This window comes from Sphaeramia orbicularis, chromosome 11, assembly GCF_902148855.1.
Source record: "Sphaeramia orbicularis chromosome 11, fSphaOr1.1, whole genome shotgun sequence".
Lineage (NCBI taxonomy): Eukaryota > Metazoa > Chordata > Actinopteri > Kurtiformes > Apogonidae > Sphaeramia > Sphaeramia orbicularis.
The window spans coordinates 53,485,195-53,502,889 of NC_043967.1; the positions used below are offsets into that span (position 1 = coordinate 53,485,195).

At 39.9% G+C, this 17,695-nt stretch overlaps 1 protein-coding gene across 1 annotated transcript in view; it reads right to left on the reverse strand.

Moving 5' to 3' along the window:
- Positions 1-17,695, reverse strand: part of LOC115428216 (uncharacterized) — a 250,354-nt gene that overhangs the window by 8,204 nt on the left and 224,455 nt on the right. Inside the window, exons 8-13 of the mRNA XM_030147055.1 lie at positions 9,482-9,618; positions 9,305-9,395; positions 8,102-8,204; positions 7,098-7,144; positions 6,876-7,012; positions 595-688 (exon numbers count right to left, since the gene is read on the reverse strand). Of these exons, the coding sequence (XP_030002915.1) occupies positions 595-688; positions 6,876-7,012; positions 7,098-7,144; positions 8,102-8,204; positions 9,305-9,395; positions 9,482-9,618 (609 nt within the window). The remainder of the gene's footprint in view (positions 1-594; positions 689-6,875; positions 7,013-7,097; positions 7,145-8,101; positions 8,205-9,304; positions 9,396-9,481; positions 9,619-17,695) is intronic.

Below are 17,695 nucleotides of genomic sequence, written 5' to 3' on the forward strand. Positions count from 1 at the left end.
GTTGTATTTTTCTTTCGTTCTTGGTTTTCCCCTATAAGTTGCTTTGGAAAAAAAAGCGTCTGCCAAATGCATAAATGTAAATGTAAATGAATATATATATAGTTTAGCAGCAGCTGGAGGGTCCAAATACACAAAGAAATGAAGCACAGACTAAGAAAAGTGGGTTTAGACAAATATGAGCCCTTTAAGGACCCCCAACAGAACAGGCCTTGATTTCATTGTTTTCGCAATAAAAATGTCAGAAAGTCTTTTTTTTTTTTTTTTGCACCTTTTTACAGGAAGAACTGGACTTTCACTTTCAACATTTGGATTATAATCAAAAGCTTATTCTGTTATTATTTTACCGGTCTGGTCCGTTTGAGATCCTGTTGGGCTGAATGTGGAACCTGAACTCAAATGCCTTTGACAAACCTGTTTTACTTGGTTTTCATCTTGGTTTTTTTTTTCTTTTATGTCAGTTCCACCTTGTGTCGTCTGTTCTTGTTTCATTATTGGTCTGTTTTACGTCATCGTCTCTCATGTGAAAATGTTTATCGTGGCTCATTTGTGGCTGAATCAGCGTCTCTAACCACATCCATCTCTGGTTCAACTCACATATCCGTTCTTGGAGAATGGGTCTCTGAGGTTGGGGAAGAGGTCGATGATTCCTCTGGCGTACATTTCTTTCACTTCTCTGGGTGGAGACGTTCTGCGGGTTGAAGAACAGAGTACTTCTCAGTCATATTCAGTGGATTTAACTTCAGTTCTTCTAAAACCTGCACTGGGTCACAGAGTCACACCTTTTCCTTCCTAGTGTTCATCTGTTTTACAGCTGTTCTCTTGTATTGTCATGGGTTTGGTTGTTTTAGTTTCATATGAGCCAACATAGTGGACGCTCATGCATCATTCCATACACTGACACCTAGTGGCCAGGCAGAGGAAGTGCATTTATTACCTCCACCAAGGAGGTCATGTTTTTGCCAGGGTTTGTTTGTTTGTTGGTTAGTTAGCAAGATAACTCAAAAAGTCATGGACGAATTTTCAGGAAATGCTGATACTGGCACAAGGAACAAATGATTAAATTTTGGTGGTGATCAGGGGGACAGATCTGCCTTGGTGGAGGTCTGCACTCTCCAAGTGCTTTTCTAGTTTATTTATTTATTTTTTACTCATGACCAAGACGGCTGACAGAAAGTCATAAATGCTGAACATCCCAGGAATATGTTGTAAATTCTTCTATATCAGGAAACACCCCTAAAGGGAGAAAAAATATGGAAGCATCAAGTAACATCCAAGGCAGTGTTTTTCAACCTTGGGGTCAGGACCCCAAGTGGGGTCGCCTGGAATTCAAATGGGGTCGCCTGAAATTTCTAGTAATTAATTAAAAAAAAAAAAAAAAAGGGGAAAAATGTACGAATAAAAAATATATGGTGAGTTGACAGACACAATTCCAATCCATAACAGACATGACAAACTGTGGTTGTGAAACTGCAGCACTGTGGTTCTGTTTGTGTCAGATGTTCACTGTGGTCAGTTTCAGATGCTGCAGCTCTTTCATAATTCATAGTTTCAGTTCTTGTTTGTTCAGTATTAATTGTCCTCCTTGTAAATCACAGCTGGACTGACTGCACATATCCTGACCAAAGAAAATCCAACTCTCCCTCTGTGCAGTAATCTACACCTGGATTTACTGCCTCTGTCCACAATAATATACATTATATAGACTAAATGTCCTCTAAAATTAAACTTTATTTGCAACATAGCATAGCAAACTATTACAGGATCAAAAACTAATTTTAGCAAAGAAAATGTCTCTGTTTTGAATGTCTGGGGTCGCCAGAAATTTGTGGTGTTAGAATGTGGTCAGGAGTAAAAAAAGGTTGGGAACCACTGATCTAAGGATTAATATCATTGGTTCTTCGTGCACTTTTTAACCTTTAAATGAATCTACCAGTTATTTAGTTCTATTTATTATTTTTTTAACAAGTTTTTGTGCACTTTTTAACTTTTCACTGAAGCTGTTCAATGGGCTGTAACTCTTAAACTTAAAACCCTACAACATTCTATTCTACATATTTCTGTAGGCACTAGTAAGTACTTTAACCTGGTAAAGGTGGTGACTTGCCCAGTTTTATTTTTTAATGTGAAAATTTGAAAAAAAAGGGAAAAAAATGCTCGGTTATGAAGCTACATGAAATATTTTAATTTAGATAGCTGAATTCTTAAGTTTAATCACATATTAGTCAGTATTAGTTTGGATTCCTTTGTGTCAGTGGTCAGTGGTACAGTTCTTAGGATAGTATGGGTCACATCTTGGTCACAAACTAAACTGACAGATTTATGATCACAGGACTTGGGTTTCACCTTAGACACACTTTTAAACACACATGCACACAGACGATCGTAAACAGGAGATAAGAGGTAAACACACTGTAAATATGGGGTTTGACAGAGTTGAGGAATCACATCTGTTTGACTTTAGAGTCACATGACACCAGTCCATGTTGTGACCCAGCCCACCTAGCTGGGCCATCCATAACTCAAAAAGTTATGGATGGATTTTCATGAAATTTTCAGGAAATGTTGATACTGGCACAAGGAGGAAATGATTACATTTTGGTGGTGATGGGGGGACGGGACACACAGATCTGTCTTGGCGGAGGTCTGTGTTTTTCTTGTTCATTTCTTTTATTATTCCGCATGTAACTTTGAACCGTTGCTCCGTTGCATATTAGTAAAGTTGCGCTGTTGCATATTAATAATGTTGAGCCGTTGCTCCGCTGCATATTAATAACATTAAGTCCTTGCTCCCATTATACCCAGCTGGTATGAGAGCATAACAAAGGAAGGGAAGGTCCGCACAGTGACAATTAAAGGTAATGTAATTTGAATAACTCTAACTCAAATCCAGCTTACTCAGGTGAAAATCATTCATCAGTGGTGAGGTGGAGGATGTGTGGATGCATGTGAGAACAAAGAAACCAAAAGAACCAAATAAACAAAACCAAAAGTCAAAGGGCCATGCAGGAGGAACACAGAGCCTTCTTTGTTTCCAGGACTCTTATCCAGGGTCTGGTCAGGTGTGTGGTCAGGGGGCGGAGCCGACTAGAGCTAACATGGAGGAGAACACAGAGAAACAGACAAAATGGCTGACGGCCATCACACTCCATTGCATATTAATAATGTTGAGCCGTCGCTCTGTCACATATTAAATGACATTGAGCCGTTATATGGACAGATTAGTAGTTTTTTGTGTGTCTGTGGAGACGTGTCCGTTTCTCTGTGTTTGTGTTATTTCTGCTTTCTTAGAGCTCTGTTGGGTTGTGCCATGGCTTTGATACATGTTCATGAACGCTGGCTTTGTACGTTTTATAGTTTTGGTGTTCTGGCTGTGTGAGTGTGGTGCCAGTGCACTGTGTGTGTGGGATGAGTGTGTGAGATTTGGATGTTGGTTCAGTTCTTGGTGATGCACATCTCAGAGTTGTCTGAGTGATGCTTGTGGTTTGGATCTTGGTGTGAACATGACTGACAATGATGTGAACTGATCAGTGATTTTTTTTTTTTTTTTAAATTGAGTGTGGAGATATGTGGTAGAATGCATCTGAGACACAGGCATTCTGCTGAGGCTTTTGTGTGGTGTGTGTTGACAAAGAGAAAAACTGCAGTAGTAGACTGCAGACATATATACAGATTCAGATTCTTTTACTTTAGTAAAATTACATTGAGAAATTTTTTTAAAAAATGGTAAAAGTTAAATGTTTACTCAAGGGTGATTAATTTGAGTATTTCATATCTGATAAGATAAAATAAAGAAAAAGGTTATAGTATGATTCAATAATTAATTCAAGTCAATAATAAATTTTTAAAAATGAGACCTAAAAGAATCCGGACTTATTCTTGGAGCTTCCAACAAAAGAACACGTTAACATTTAGAAATGATACAGCAGTTATTTATGGTTTGCACAAAAGTGCATCACATGCTGTTCTTGCTCAAATATTATTCCAAATTGGTATGGATATGCTACATAACATATTTATCTATCATACTACCAATGTTTGAGCAAAAAATGTGTGCATTTGTGAACTTATGGGGAGGAGTATCAGTTATGGAGCTGCAGGTCCACTATGGTTACGGAGCTGCAGACTACTGTGTCAATGTGTCATGAAGATCCTTAATGTTTAAAAAAAAAAAAAAAAAAAAAGCAAGTCACAAATGTTCCATAACTTATTTATAGTACACTGAATGCAAACTTTATGACAATAAATATGTTACATTCTCATGAAATATAAAATAATGTACAACCATTTAAAAACAGTGGGATGTTTCTATATTCTAGATCGTCTTTTAAAGAGTGTTAATATTCTGCATTTCACCAATGCATGATCTGAACTTAAAGGTGGGGTAGGAGATGTTTTCCTGGAGCATTTTTACTATATTCCTTAAAATCCCCTTCACACCCCGATTGCAACCAATTAATTAAATGCTCTGACACAAAAATAAAAACTTTTAGTCACCTGCGGAACAGACAGGACTGAAAAAACACCATCCAATCATTTTAAGCGTCACATCCAAATGACTGAATGAACTGACGTTTGTGCACCACCACACCATACAGTTTCATACAAAAAAACTGTCCTGCCCCCTCAAATGAAAGTTCACAAAGATTAAAGAACGGGAGACGTAGAGTAACTAGTACCGCTAAGTTTCACTGTCACTTCTGCAGTCCGTGCCCATGTATACACCCCCACCCCCCCTCGTTCTTATAGGTAATACAAGTAGGACACAAACTGGAACACGTATCAAAATAACAAATGAAACGTCCAACTTCTAATGTAATCTAATGATGAACAGGGGCGCCTGCAGAGCTGAATTCAGAGGTTCGCATGGATCCACATGTACGTGGGGTGGGGACGGACTGATGCTGCACAAACATGTCCAACCATCAGGACAAGCAGTGTGCGTTCCAGTACTCTGGAGGCGTGGCTTTGGGGGGGGCGTCTGAAGAAAGGGGTTTGGACAGTTGAATTGTGTATTTTCAAACTGTAACTTGCTCGAACCCTTTTTCCAGGATCTCCTACCCCACCTTTAATCATCACATGTGCTACATTGTACCAATTCTGTCTTAAAAGTCTGTGAATCTCTGGAGCCCTGGTTTAAAATCTGTCCTTGTCGAGTTCAACCGTGGCTGGACTTCGCGGCGTAGGCAGCCGAGGCTCGCTCAGCATCTTTTCGCATCTTCACTCGAGCGCGGTACTTGGCCATTCGAATCCTGTCGCGCTCCCGAGCAGCCTCAGGGTCCTGCTTCCTCTTCAGGCGCTTCCTGGCGGCATCCATCGCTCTGAAGACGGCTACACCCAGTTCAGCCTTCTTGCGTTCCCTGATGAGCCGCTGCTTCTCTGCACATGTGAGACGCTTGCTGGGATAGGTGCTGTCGCCATGGAGATTGTAGACAGGATAACTGTGATGTGATTATGCACAAACTGATGAGTTAATGAGCAGCTGGAAAATGGAGCTGTATTTAAAGGTGGGTAGAGTGGAGGCAGCGCCAGGGAGGCCACTACAGAAGGAAGGCAGTCTGACAAACCAGGGCAGAGCCAAGAAGCCAACACTAAACAGACAGGTCAGACCTGCTGCACTACGGCGTCAGCAGGGAAAGCACCACTAAAGCTAACAGGATATAAACTAAGGATGTCCTGATCTGCATTTTTTGCTTCCGACATGATTTTTTTTTTTAGGATTACTTTTGCTGATACCGATCCCATACCAACTTCTTACAATGAAATTTGGATTTAAATTTGGAGTCATTATTTGTAGGTTATACCACCACCAAGGAGGTAATGTTTTTGCCAGGGTTTGGTACCTCTGCCAAGGAACGGCGGAGGTTATGTTTTCATCAGAGTTTGTTTGTTTGTTTGTTGGTTAGTTAGCAAGATAACTAAAAAAGTTATGGAGGGATTTTCATGAAAATTTCAGAAAATATTGATACTGGCACAAGGAAGAAATTACTACATTTTGGTGGTGATCGGGGGTGGTGTGCGTGTGTGTGTGTGTGGGGGGGGGGGGGGGTCTGCCTTGGCAGAGGTCTGTGCTCTCTGAGTGCTTCTCAAGTTTGTTTGTTAGTGAGTTTGCAAGATAACTCAAAAAGTTATGGAGGGATTTTCATGAAAATTTCAGGAAATGTTAATACTGGTACAAGGAACAAATGATAAAATTTTGGTGATGGGGGGGGACTGATCTGCCTTGGCGAGGTCTGTGCTCTCCAAGTGCTTTTCTAGTTATACTATTATTTGACTGTAGATCCCAGTTGGACTGAATGTGGAACCTGATCTAAAACAACTATGACACCTTTGACTCTTAATAACTTCAGGATCATTTTGGCACTTTCCAAATTCAGACTGTGGGACACATTAGAACCTTTGGTGGGCTGGTTTTGGCCCACAGGCCATATGCTTACCAACTGCTGTAGCCAGTCTATGGACAGGTCCGTCCAGGGGTTATACGGGGGTTCGTTCTGCACCATACGTTATGCGAAGCTCAGTGGGTTACTCACAGGTCAGGTGGGGGTGGGTCAAAAGAATGTCAGTTCATTTGCTGGGTGGTTTGGGTCAGCTGCAATAATTCCACAAAAGCCCCACGGGTTAAAAAAAAAAACAAAAAAAAAAAAAACTTGCGCATCACTAGCGTACGTACCACAGAATGAGTACACGCAGACCTTAAAGTGAAAGTGAAACTTACAGACCCTTTACTCGTTCCTCTAAACCTCCTGCTGTTCTGCAGCTTTTCCCTCCCTTCGAAAACTTTAATTTGAGGGGACAGGACGTTCGTTTGTTTTGAAAATCTGGACTGAGGCTCTCATCATTCATGCATGAAGGGTTCAATACAGACGCAGACGTACCCGTTCTTCTCGGTCATGTCGTCTGTCAGTAGTTTCACCATCTTCCTTCTGGAAACGTCCGACAGCGTCTGGGTTTCATTGTATTCGTTTATGATTCGTTCACCGCCAGGTTTTGTGATGAGGACGGATTCCACCAACTTCAAACAGAACAACAGTTCAGGATCAGATCCACTGACGTCCACCGCTGAACAGACCACCTACAGCTGATGTGTGGACTCGTACCTGCTGAGCGTCCGTGTTCGTCCTCTGGCGTTTAGAAGAACGTGGACCTGAAACACACTTCAGTCACATCATCATCTCCATTAAGTTCCGACGCTTCTATAAAACATGTTAATGACATTTAATGTTTGATTATTTACAGTCAACACTGACCCTGAAGATTATTCTCATCATTAAATAATTCATCGATTGGGTGAAAAACACCTGAAATGGTGGAAAAGTTTAACCAGACAGAGACCTAAAATGTCTGGTTTGATTTGTTTAGTGAAAGAAACAAGAAACTATTTACGTTTAAAAAACTGGAAACAAAAAAACAGATGAAAAAAAGACACGACATGTTTCCTAACCTCCTACCCTACAACCTACTCACCTTTCCTTCTTAATTTCCTTCTTTCCTTCCTACTTTTTCTTTTTCCTTCATCCCTACCTTCCCTTTTCCTTCCATCCTTTCTTTCCTTCATTCCTTCCTACTTTTTCTTTCTCTCCTACCTTTTTTCTTTACTTTATTGCTTCTTACCTTCTTAATTTCTTTCATTTTCTTTCCTACATTCCCTTTCTTTCTTTCCTTCCTAACTACTTCTCTTTCTGTCCTTCATCCCTACCTTCCCTTTTCCTTCCATCCTTCTTTCTTTCCTTCATTCCTTCCTACTTTTTTCTCTCCTACCTTTTCTTTCTTTACTTTATTACTTCATTCCTTCGTTTTTTTCATTCCTCTCTATTCTCTCTTTCCTTTTTCTAACCCAAACACGTACCTTCCTTCCCACCTTGTTTTTCTAGTTTTACATTTTTTTCCCCCGAAAGAGACAGAACTTATTTGACTTTATGAAACTAATGCTAACTTCATATTCTAATCTATTTTTAAGACTCGTCAAACTCAAATCTCAGACATTTTAAGATCTAAAATTCTGATTATTAGTCTACATATCTAATCGATCTGCAGAGACCCAGTGTCAAACTCTGGCTCTGACTTGGTGCTCCGTTCATTTCTGCTCGGTTTTCTTCGTTACCTTGAACTGATGCTCGTCTCTCTTTAGGAATGGATCTCTGGATGGTTTTGATCCTCCAGGCCAAGTATCCGCTGCCGGTTTCAGCGTCATAATAGTGCTCCTTAAAGAGCAACAAACATCAAAAACAGTTGTTACTTGTAACATATATGTAAACCATATCCTGGTCAGATTCAGGGTGTTCCACAGATCACAGACATTTTTAAAAACTCCTCAACAACTGTTCTGGGACCAGTCGTATGTTTCCTGTCCTGGTCAATAATCTGGAGAAACCTAACTGAAAAACGTTAAATTATCAGAGTAAAATATAATAAAAGATGTGAGACACTCTACAGCTCAGATTATCTCCTTCCTCTACACTTGTGATTATTTTATTAATTTATTTAATTTAGAACTTATTGATTTTAATGTAAAGTTGTAACTCTCGGCCTTCTGTCTTATTCTTTTTCTTTTCAGTAGAAAATTCCAAGTCATGTGAAGTAGGTCAGAGAGTGAAGAACTAATAGATTAATTACAATGTCGACAGATTAATCTGCAATGAAAGTAACCGATGGTCAGAGCTGTGACGTACACAATATGGACAAAAGTATTGGGACACATCATGTCTGCAGCTGTAAGAAGTCCTGTTCATGAGGATTTGAGATAAAAACATCAATATTTCCTAAAAGTTTAACAGTAGATTTTTCTTCCTCAGTAAGACGTGAAGAAAGTAGATGGTTAGTTGTGGTAGAAAATTATTATTTACAGTCAGACCAGGAAAAATATTTTAGAAATTTAGGAGGGAGAACATTTAAAATCGTTGACAAAAAAAAAAAAAAAGAAATCCATGTTGAAAGAAATGAAGTCAAAACCATCTCTGAGCAATTTTTGGAAGCAAAGATAACAATTTAACCCAAACTAACCAATGCACTGATATTTATCCCATAATATAAAACTTCATTCTGACATTAGTCATTGTTTTATATCCCAGACCCCTGTCAGAAAAGAAACACCTGAACTCAACGGGTCCACAGACTTTTGTCAATATAGTGTATTTTCATCACAAAATCGCCAATTTCTCAAAAAGGTAAGGAGCATGAAGACCGAAAAAAATAATTGTTGACTTTTCCCAAGAGATCTCAAAGAAATAAACAAAAAAATTATTTTAATAGTTTTCCAAGTTTTCCATCATTGGAGCCACAGACATTCATGGTTCAACTCACATAATCCGTTCTTGGACAACGGGTCTCTGAGGTTGGGGAATAAGGTGATGATTCCTCTGGCGTACATTTCTTTTACTTCTCTGGATGGAGACGTTCTGCAGAAAAGATTCCTCAGTCATTTTTTGGATTTAATTAAAACTAAAGCTACAATGTAGTTGTAGAAATGTTGTGGGAAACATACCCGTTCTTCTCGGTCATGTCGGCTGTCAGTATTTTCACCATCTTCCTTCTGGAAACATCCGACAACGTCTGCGTTTCATGGTATTCATTTATGATTTGTTCACCACCGGGTTTGGTGGTGAGAACAGATTCCACCAACTTCAAACAGAACAACAGTTCAGGATCAGATCCACTGAATTCCACAGCTGAACTTCAGCATCTGCAGAAGGATTTGTGTTGATGTGTCTACTCTTACCTGTAGACCCTCTGTGTTCATCCTCTGGTGTTTTCCACAAGGACTTTCTGGATCTAAAAACATGAATGCATTCTGTGACTGTGGTGAATCCAGTCCAGATGGATGGGACTCAGGAAACGCTGCCGTGGAGGCGAATTCTGCCCATGGGACGACAAACAAAAGGAAGAAACAATATAACAACATTTAACCAATAAAGACCCAGTACTACTTTTATGGCAGTTCAAAAATGATTTTATCTCTAGGTTTAACTTTTAGGTGATTTATCACCATTTATTATAATATTATCGTCAGCGTCCTGATAAAAACCTACTAAGTGACATTTTGGTTGGGAATAAAAACCTGCTATCTCCCCTATTATAGCTTCAAATTTCAGTCTCCTGTGAAGTTGTTTACATTCCATCATAAGTACCAACATTAAAGGAACAGATTTTTTTTGTCATATTTTACAGTTTCCTGTTATATAAACAGTTTTTTTGTTCCTCCTGTAAAATTTGCCAAAAAGTCACATGCAGGTTTTATCAGGAAGCTGACGTTATGCTCTGTATTTTGCATTTTTTAGTGATAATCATGTATTTTCCTGTATTTAATTCACTAATCATGTTGATGTTTACAACAGCTCAGATCACAGTTGGGGAGAAAACTGAAGAACAGTGACTTTTTCAGCTTCTTATTTGCACACTGGTACTGGATCTGGACATGGAATCAGCTGACGTCCAAACCCCAGATATCAGTGAGAAGAAATCCGAAATAAAACCTGTGATCAGTCCAGGTTGACGTCCTAAACTACCTGACAGTGGAATGAGCTGCTCTGTGTCATTGATCTTCATCTCCTCCTGTTCCTCTTTCATGAGGGAGGGTTCTGGGTCTGGGTCTACACTAGGACTGGTCCAGTCCTCCTCCTGATCAAAGGGAATATCCTCTTTCAACACCGGAAGATCCTGAACATCTGCAAATAATACACAACACACAATAATACACACATGGTAAACACTGACATTATACACTTAAGTTTAATGAATTAGAAAAGTCAGTGAATATGCCTTCAGATAGATAGATAGATAGATAGATACCAATGACTACAGGATAAAACAAATCCAATCAACTTTATTTGTAAAACACTTTAAAACAACCACAGTGGACCAAAGTGCCGAACAGAAAAATAAATAAAAACCAAAATAACAGAGTAAAATACAAGAACAGATTAAAAGACATAGAACACAAATAGAATACAAAGCAAACACACAAACACACTATACATAATAAGTAAGAAGTAAATAAAAACAGAACTGGTAAAACAGTAAAACAGTAAGGTGCATCAATAAACTGTTATGTGCAAAGTAAAATGTACATTTCCAGTAGAATGGAGGTGCATAAATAACAATAAAGTGCATGACGGATATTTATCTAACATGATTTACACCAGAAAACACAGATAAGATGTAAACATGGACCAAACCTGGAGGATGAGCCACGACCTGCGGATTCAGAACAGAGTCCAGTATTTGTTTTTGTCTCTGGTTTTCCTCTTAGTTTGACAAAGTTCCTCTTCGTACTCTACCCTGGTTCTTTCCACCAGTCCAAATATCTCCTCAGCTGCTGCAGTTAGTCTCTGCTCCACCAACGACCTCAACATCTGGAGTTTTAGGGACATTGTTCGGTTGTTCTTTACACAAAGTCCGTCAGAAACACAGTTTATCTCCATCACACAGACCAGTGTGTTAGCAGCTAGCGAGCTAAGCTAAGCTAAGCTAAGCTAACTGAGCTAATATCAAAACCAATGGAGGACCGGCTTCTTCTTCTTCGCCTCTTTTATCTGCCGCTGCTCCTTCTTCTTCTTCGCCGCCAGTTTATAAAGTCCCTGCATCAAGCAGACCCAGGTGGACTGGCAGAAACCCAACAGGAAGCTTTCAAAATAAAGCTGGATGAAACTGTATTTTAGTGATGTTAGGAGATGTGCCGAAGCTTCGAAGCGCGTGTCCGGTAATGGAGGGGGCGTGTCCGTGAAGCGCGTGTCGAGGCTTGCTTCGTTTAGGGGAGGAGCCGCAATGATGACGTCCGAAGCATCGCTGCCCGGCTGTACCACGTGACTGCTTCAGGAAGTGTTTTTTTTTGTTTTGTTTCAGTTTTTTTTTTTTTAAATATAGTTTAGTTATCATTTGCCAGTTTTTCAAAGATGAAGATTTTCAGCAAATAATAAACTGTGCAAGGTTTGTAAAATTACAAGTATTTAACATAAAACATGAGAATCACATCATATAACTTGCCAGGGGGTGGGGGGGTTTACAAAACAAATGCCAAAATGTATACAGATGTTCACAGTTCTTGTTGCCTTTTGATTAAGAGAAAACTTAACTGAGTCGATGTACTGTTTGACCTCACTGTGAAAAGCGGTAAAAGAGGTTTTTTGCTGAGAGAACTTGCATTTGTGAATGTGGAATTTTGCCAAAAGAATGATAAGGTTAATAATAAATGTTTCATTAGAACTGGTCTTATTTCTATTAATATCAAAGAGGCCAAAAAGCACATCTCTCCAAAACAACTTGAGATCTTTTTCAATGTATCTAGCAACAAAATTACAAATATCAAACCAAAAGCTTTGGACATCCAGGCAGTGCCAAAATAAATGAGAAACTGTTTCAGTGTTCACAGAACAGAAAGTGCATTTCACATCAATGTCTCTTTTGAATCTTTTAACAATATGATCATTAGATGGGTAAAACTTATGAATTATTTTACACTAAATTTCTCTAACTTTGTCGGTCAACAGGTATGGGTTGGATAAGACCTTTTTCCAGTCAAAGTATTCCACATATTTATTCCAGTAAGGGATGACATATGGAACTGTGAAGGCATCAGTTTTAGAGATACTGTTTTCTGGGGAAAAAAAATTGCTCTGTTTTTCTGAGTTTATGAGATACTGTTTCCTGAAAAAAATTAAATTGGCTCTGTTTCTCTGTGTCAGTGGGACAGTGGTCCCTGATCCAGGCAGGAGCTCCTTCTACCTGTGCCACTGAAAAGCCTTCAGGGGAGCGGGAAGTTTTTTCCGTTCTCCTAACCGGTTCCGTTTACAGACCATGGAACTAGTTTGATTTACAAAACTCAGAACCAAGCTGTGCTCCAACCTCCAAGCCCCGCTTCGCACATGGATCAAGCCCTCCAAGTGCACCGGTGTGGAAGCCGGACAGGAACCGGCGCTCGGAGCCTGTAGCCCGGCTTCCTGACAGGACACGATGCGGTGATGGGAGTTGGCATTAATGAAGTCAAATAAAATTACATTCACCAGCAGTAAAGAAAACATAAACAGCAGAAGAGTGCAAATGTGTATTCATTTATTTGTCGGACCTGATAGAAAGCATTAGTCAGAACTACATCCATGGAGGAGCGGCTTGGGTGTACTGGTACCCCCCCCCCCCCCCCACAGATAGCTTTCCATCAGGTCCAGGTGGAAAGCTATCCTGGGGGGGGCGAATGGGTGTGGTCTGTGTTTAAGGGTGTGGTCTGTATTTATGGGTGTGGTCTGTGTTTAAGGGTGTGGCCTATGTTTAAGGGTGTGGTCTGTGTTTAAGGGTGTGGTCTGCATTTAAGGGTGTGGTCTGTGTTTATGGGTGTGGTCTGCATTTATGGGTGTGGTCTGTAATTAAGGGTGTGGTCTGTGTTTCAGGGTGTGGCCTGTGTTTAAGGGTGTGGTCTGTATTTATGGGTGTGGTCTGTGTTTAAGGGTGTGGTCTGCGTTTAAGGCTGTGGTCTGTGTTTATGGGTGTGGTCTGCATTTATGGGTGTGGTCTGTGTTTCAGGGTGTGGGCTGCGTTTAAGGGTGTGGTCTGTATTTATGGGTGTGGTCTGCATTTATGGGTGTGGTCTGTGTTTAAGGGTGTGGTCTGTAATTAAGGGTGTGGTCTGTGCAGCGCTGGCTCAGGGTCTCCAGTCAGGTGGTCTGTGCATGTGGTCTGTTCATTGTCTGTAAACATTAGAGGTTTCATAGTCCATACATTTATCATCCTACAGTGTGGGACTCCAAGTACATGTACACAGAGTATGAATACATGTACACAGAGTATAAGTACATGTACACAGAGTATAAGTACATGTACACAGAGTATGAATACATGTACACAGAGTATAAGTACATGTACACAGAGTATAAGTACATGTACACAGAGTATAAGTACATGTACACAGAGTATGAATACATGTACACAGAGTATAAGTACATGTACACAGAGTATAAGTACATGTACACAGAGTATGAGTACATGTACACAGAGTATGAGTACAAATGTGGTTTTGTGCAGACCTGTGTTCAGTCCAGTCCACCAGACTACTGGACTGGATCTGCATCCTTCATTCATCAGCAGCATTCAGAGGTACCGGTACCAGATGTGGGATGGTGGTAATGGATGATTGACAGGAGGCTCAGCCAGGTTCGGGCCAATTATTTCATTCAGACCGAATAAAATGATTAGTCAGACCTTTACCAGAAATATGAGCAGTATATGAGAATTAAACATTTTTGAGTTTGAAAACCTGGTGTATTTCTTTACATTTTAGTTTGACACACACTTATTAGGAGCATCTGAAATGAACAAAAAGAAAAGTGTAAGAATGACTCATCATACGGAAGAGCTTTGATTTAAATCGTGGCCAGTGCAAATGGGGTTTTTTTCTCACGTCACCAAACAGGCTCCAAAGAATGTAAGTTCCTGAATATAATTTAAGGACAGTATGTAAACTGAAAGTACTCCTGTGAACAAAGGTTCGTCCAAATCCATCACACAAGCCTTGAAGTGGACTGACACAGAGCTGTTCCAGAAATACTCCTGAAACATGACATCTAAGATGACTGAGTAAGTACAGCCTCATTTGTCTTAAACTGTAGTTGACATTAGGCCCTTTTCCACCAAAGCCCAGGAACTTATTTACCAGGAACTTATTTGGGGTAAAAGAGTTCCTGGTAATTGCGTTTCCATGGCACCCCAAAGTTCAGGGTAATTTATTCAAATCAGGTTGATGATGTATGAGGAGCAGAACCAGAACCTGTAGTCCAGTTCATGTCCATTCACAAACTAACCTCTAGTTCAATAAAATGACACAGAGCTGAAGTGCACAGGTTGGGTTTAACATTTTACTGGTTGTTGAATCACTTAATCCATCTGGAATACATTTGAAATGAAGTTAACCATCATTACAGATCCTTAATTTGTATTTAAAAATGGTAGAACATGTGTTTTCAACTTCTCATTCCTTAAACTCAATCACATCTAACTTTCAGTGTGATGGATGGTTCTGTTTCATTTCTATTGTTTTACAGATCTAGTCCAGGTTCAACCTAAAGTCTGACAGATTTACTCAAATACCTGCATTTAATTCAACTGCATATTACTGATAAAAGTACTTATACTCTACTCATATTTGATGTCTTGTAAATGAACAGACAGCATTAGGTTAGATTTTTTTTTATTAAAAATTGAAACAAAACAAAAGGTTAAAAAAAAAAAAAAAAAAAAAAAAAAAAACCAAGGTGACTTGAGATTAAAAGGGAAATAAACATGTTTGAAAGGTTCAGGCTTCTGGACCAGGGTCTGGACCAGTGTGTGGACCAGGTGGTCCAGGACAGCCGGTCTGGAACTCCATGGTCCTGGTCCCTTTTTCACTTTCCTACAGGAAAAGTAATAAAAATGCTAAAAGGAATAACAGAACACATGATGACAGATTCCTGCCTGTGTCATGTGACCTGTGACCTGTCTGACCTGGGCCGTTAGGGTTAGGGGTCACATGTCTGACCTGGGTCGTTGTAAACAGTAGATGTTGGACCAGGACACAAATGAGCCGCAGGTTCAGAAAAACAGGCGAGTCCGTCCGGTCCATTTCAGGTGGAAATCACAAACATACAGAATAAATCAGTGTTCAGCTCACAGCGACAACACGAATCCATCCAGTTCTGATTTAGGTTTAGTGTCAGACTGTTGACCAGTTAGCATTAGCATTAGCATTAGGATAACTGGACTTCACTTCTGACTAAACAGCTGATGTACCGCTGACTACTGTTACAGCATGAACCAACTAAACAGAGAATATTTGTGTCATATTCAGACCATTGGTTTGTTCCACAGTCAGATCCACTGTGACCGTTGTGCTCCTTTAGTTTCTTTTAATTCTGCATAAATTTCTTCTTCTTTTCTCGTATTTCTTTAGGCTTGTGTCTTATATTTGGCTCCGACAGCTTCTACTCGCTCGTTTCGTGTCGGCGATTCAAAGTCCGTCTGAATTTCCTCATCGTCCGTCCACTTGTTGCAGCTTCTCTTTTGGTCCATTTTCTGAATGATCAAAATACAAAACTTGTGGAAATTAAATGAGTTAAATATTGGCGGTGAACAGAATGCGGCAACGCTGTCAGTCTAGTCCACCACTCAGCCTTCTGCAGCACACAGCCCCGCCCCTTAAAGTTCCTGGTAATCTGAACAGTACTACCTCTGTACCAGGAACTTTTTCAGGGTAAATTCAGGGCCGGGGGAAAGTCATTTACCTGGGTAATTTTCGGTGGAAACGCACCAGGAACTTTGAAAGTTCAGGGTAATACAGAAAGTTCCTGCAAAAGTTCCTGTGGTGGAAAAGGGCCTCATGTTTTCACTGCACTGACAAAGTGACAGAATTTGAAAAACCTACAACCATTCTTTAGATTTACAGACACAGAAAGTACTGACGCAGTTCATTACCAAGTGAAAGTAAAGAAGTACAGGCTGTAAAACGTACTCAGAGTAGACATTTAGAAAACATTACAGTCAGATTCAATGGAGCACTGAAAAATGATTGTCTGAAAAGATCAAACTGATAATGACGAGTGACACCCAATGACCAGTGACAGTAGTGGTTCTGGTCCGCTCCAGTAACCGCTCCCTTTGGTCAACACAGTCTCATCCCTCAGCGTCGTTTACTGACGAGAGGAGACGTGTCGATGTGCGTGCAATGCCATCCTATGGAGAGGTGAACTGACTGTTAAGTGACTGTTAACTCATAGGATAAAACACAAAATGACTAAAAATATCACCTTAAATGCATATGTTACAGTGATTACAGTGAAACAAACCTTTGGCTTGTATTAGACCATAGCCAATTCATTATCATTATTATTATTATTATTATTATTATTATTATTATTATTATCACCTCCCAGTGACGTGCAGTGGGTTCATGGCTGGGGAGGCACTGACTCTTTCAGAGCCAGATCTACAAATATATGGTGGCCTGAGAAACTGGAATAGAGAGAGTGAGCCAAAGGAACGGCCTGGGTATATGGGCTGTGCACATAGTCAGCATAGGTAGACTGGCAGGAACTCAACAGGAAACCTTCAAAAAGAGCCATTTCAAACTAAAAATAAAACAAGTTTATGGTCTTACCTTTATTTGTACATGAAATCCATGCGCCGATCCTGGTGAATTAAAGTGTATAAAAAAGAATGAAGAAGATTATAAGTGCATGAATCTGTGGACTCACAGGCGCCATCTATCATGAGGCAGGGTACTGTTTGCCTCCCCTAGTGACTTTTTCACTGCGGTTTTATGATTAATCTGCGAGCCTAAACACATTACAGAAATACATTCCGTACATTATGCAGATTATGGAAGGATAGAGCATATAATCAGAGTGTTTGAAAGCATTTGAACTGCGATATACAGAGGGACAGCGACAATATTTTCTCTGGGTACCAGCAGAGTTCATGAGGGGAGGAGACAGTTCTCCTGGAGGCACAGCACAGCGCTGCCTCACGGCACATCTCCTCCCTGTATTTGAACGGAGCATGCAGAAATTCTGCTATTCTAATTGACAAAAAAATAATGATAATAATAACATTATTGGATTCGAACGGAAAATTAGTTTATAGGACATACCAGCTGACAACTATCAACATTTATTGTATATTACAGTCAAGTTTTTTTTTCTTTTCAAGATTGACAAGGAGGCTCTGCCACAAGTTTTTTTTT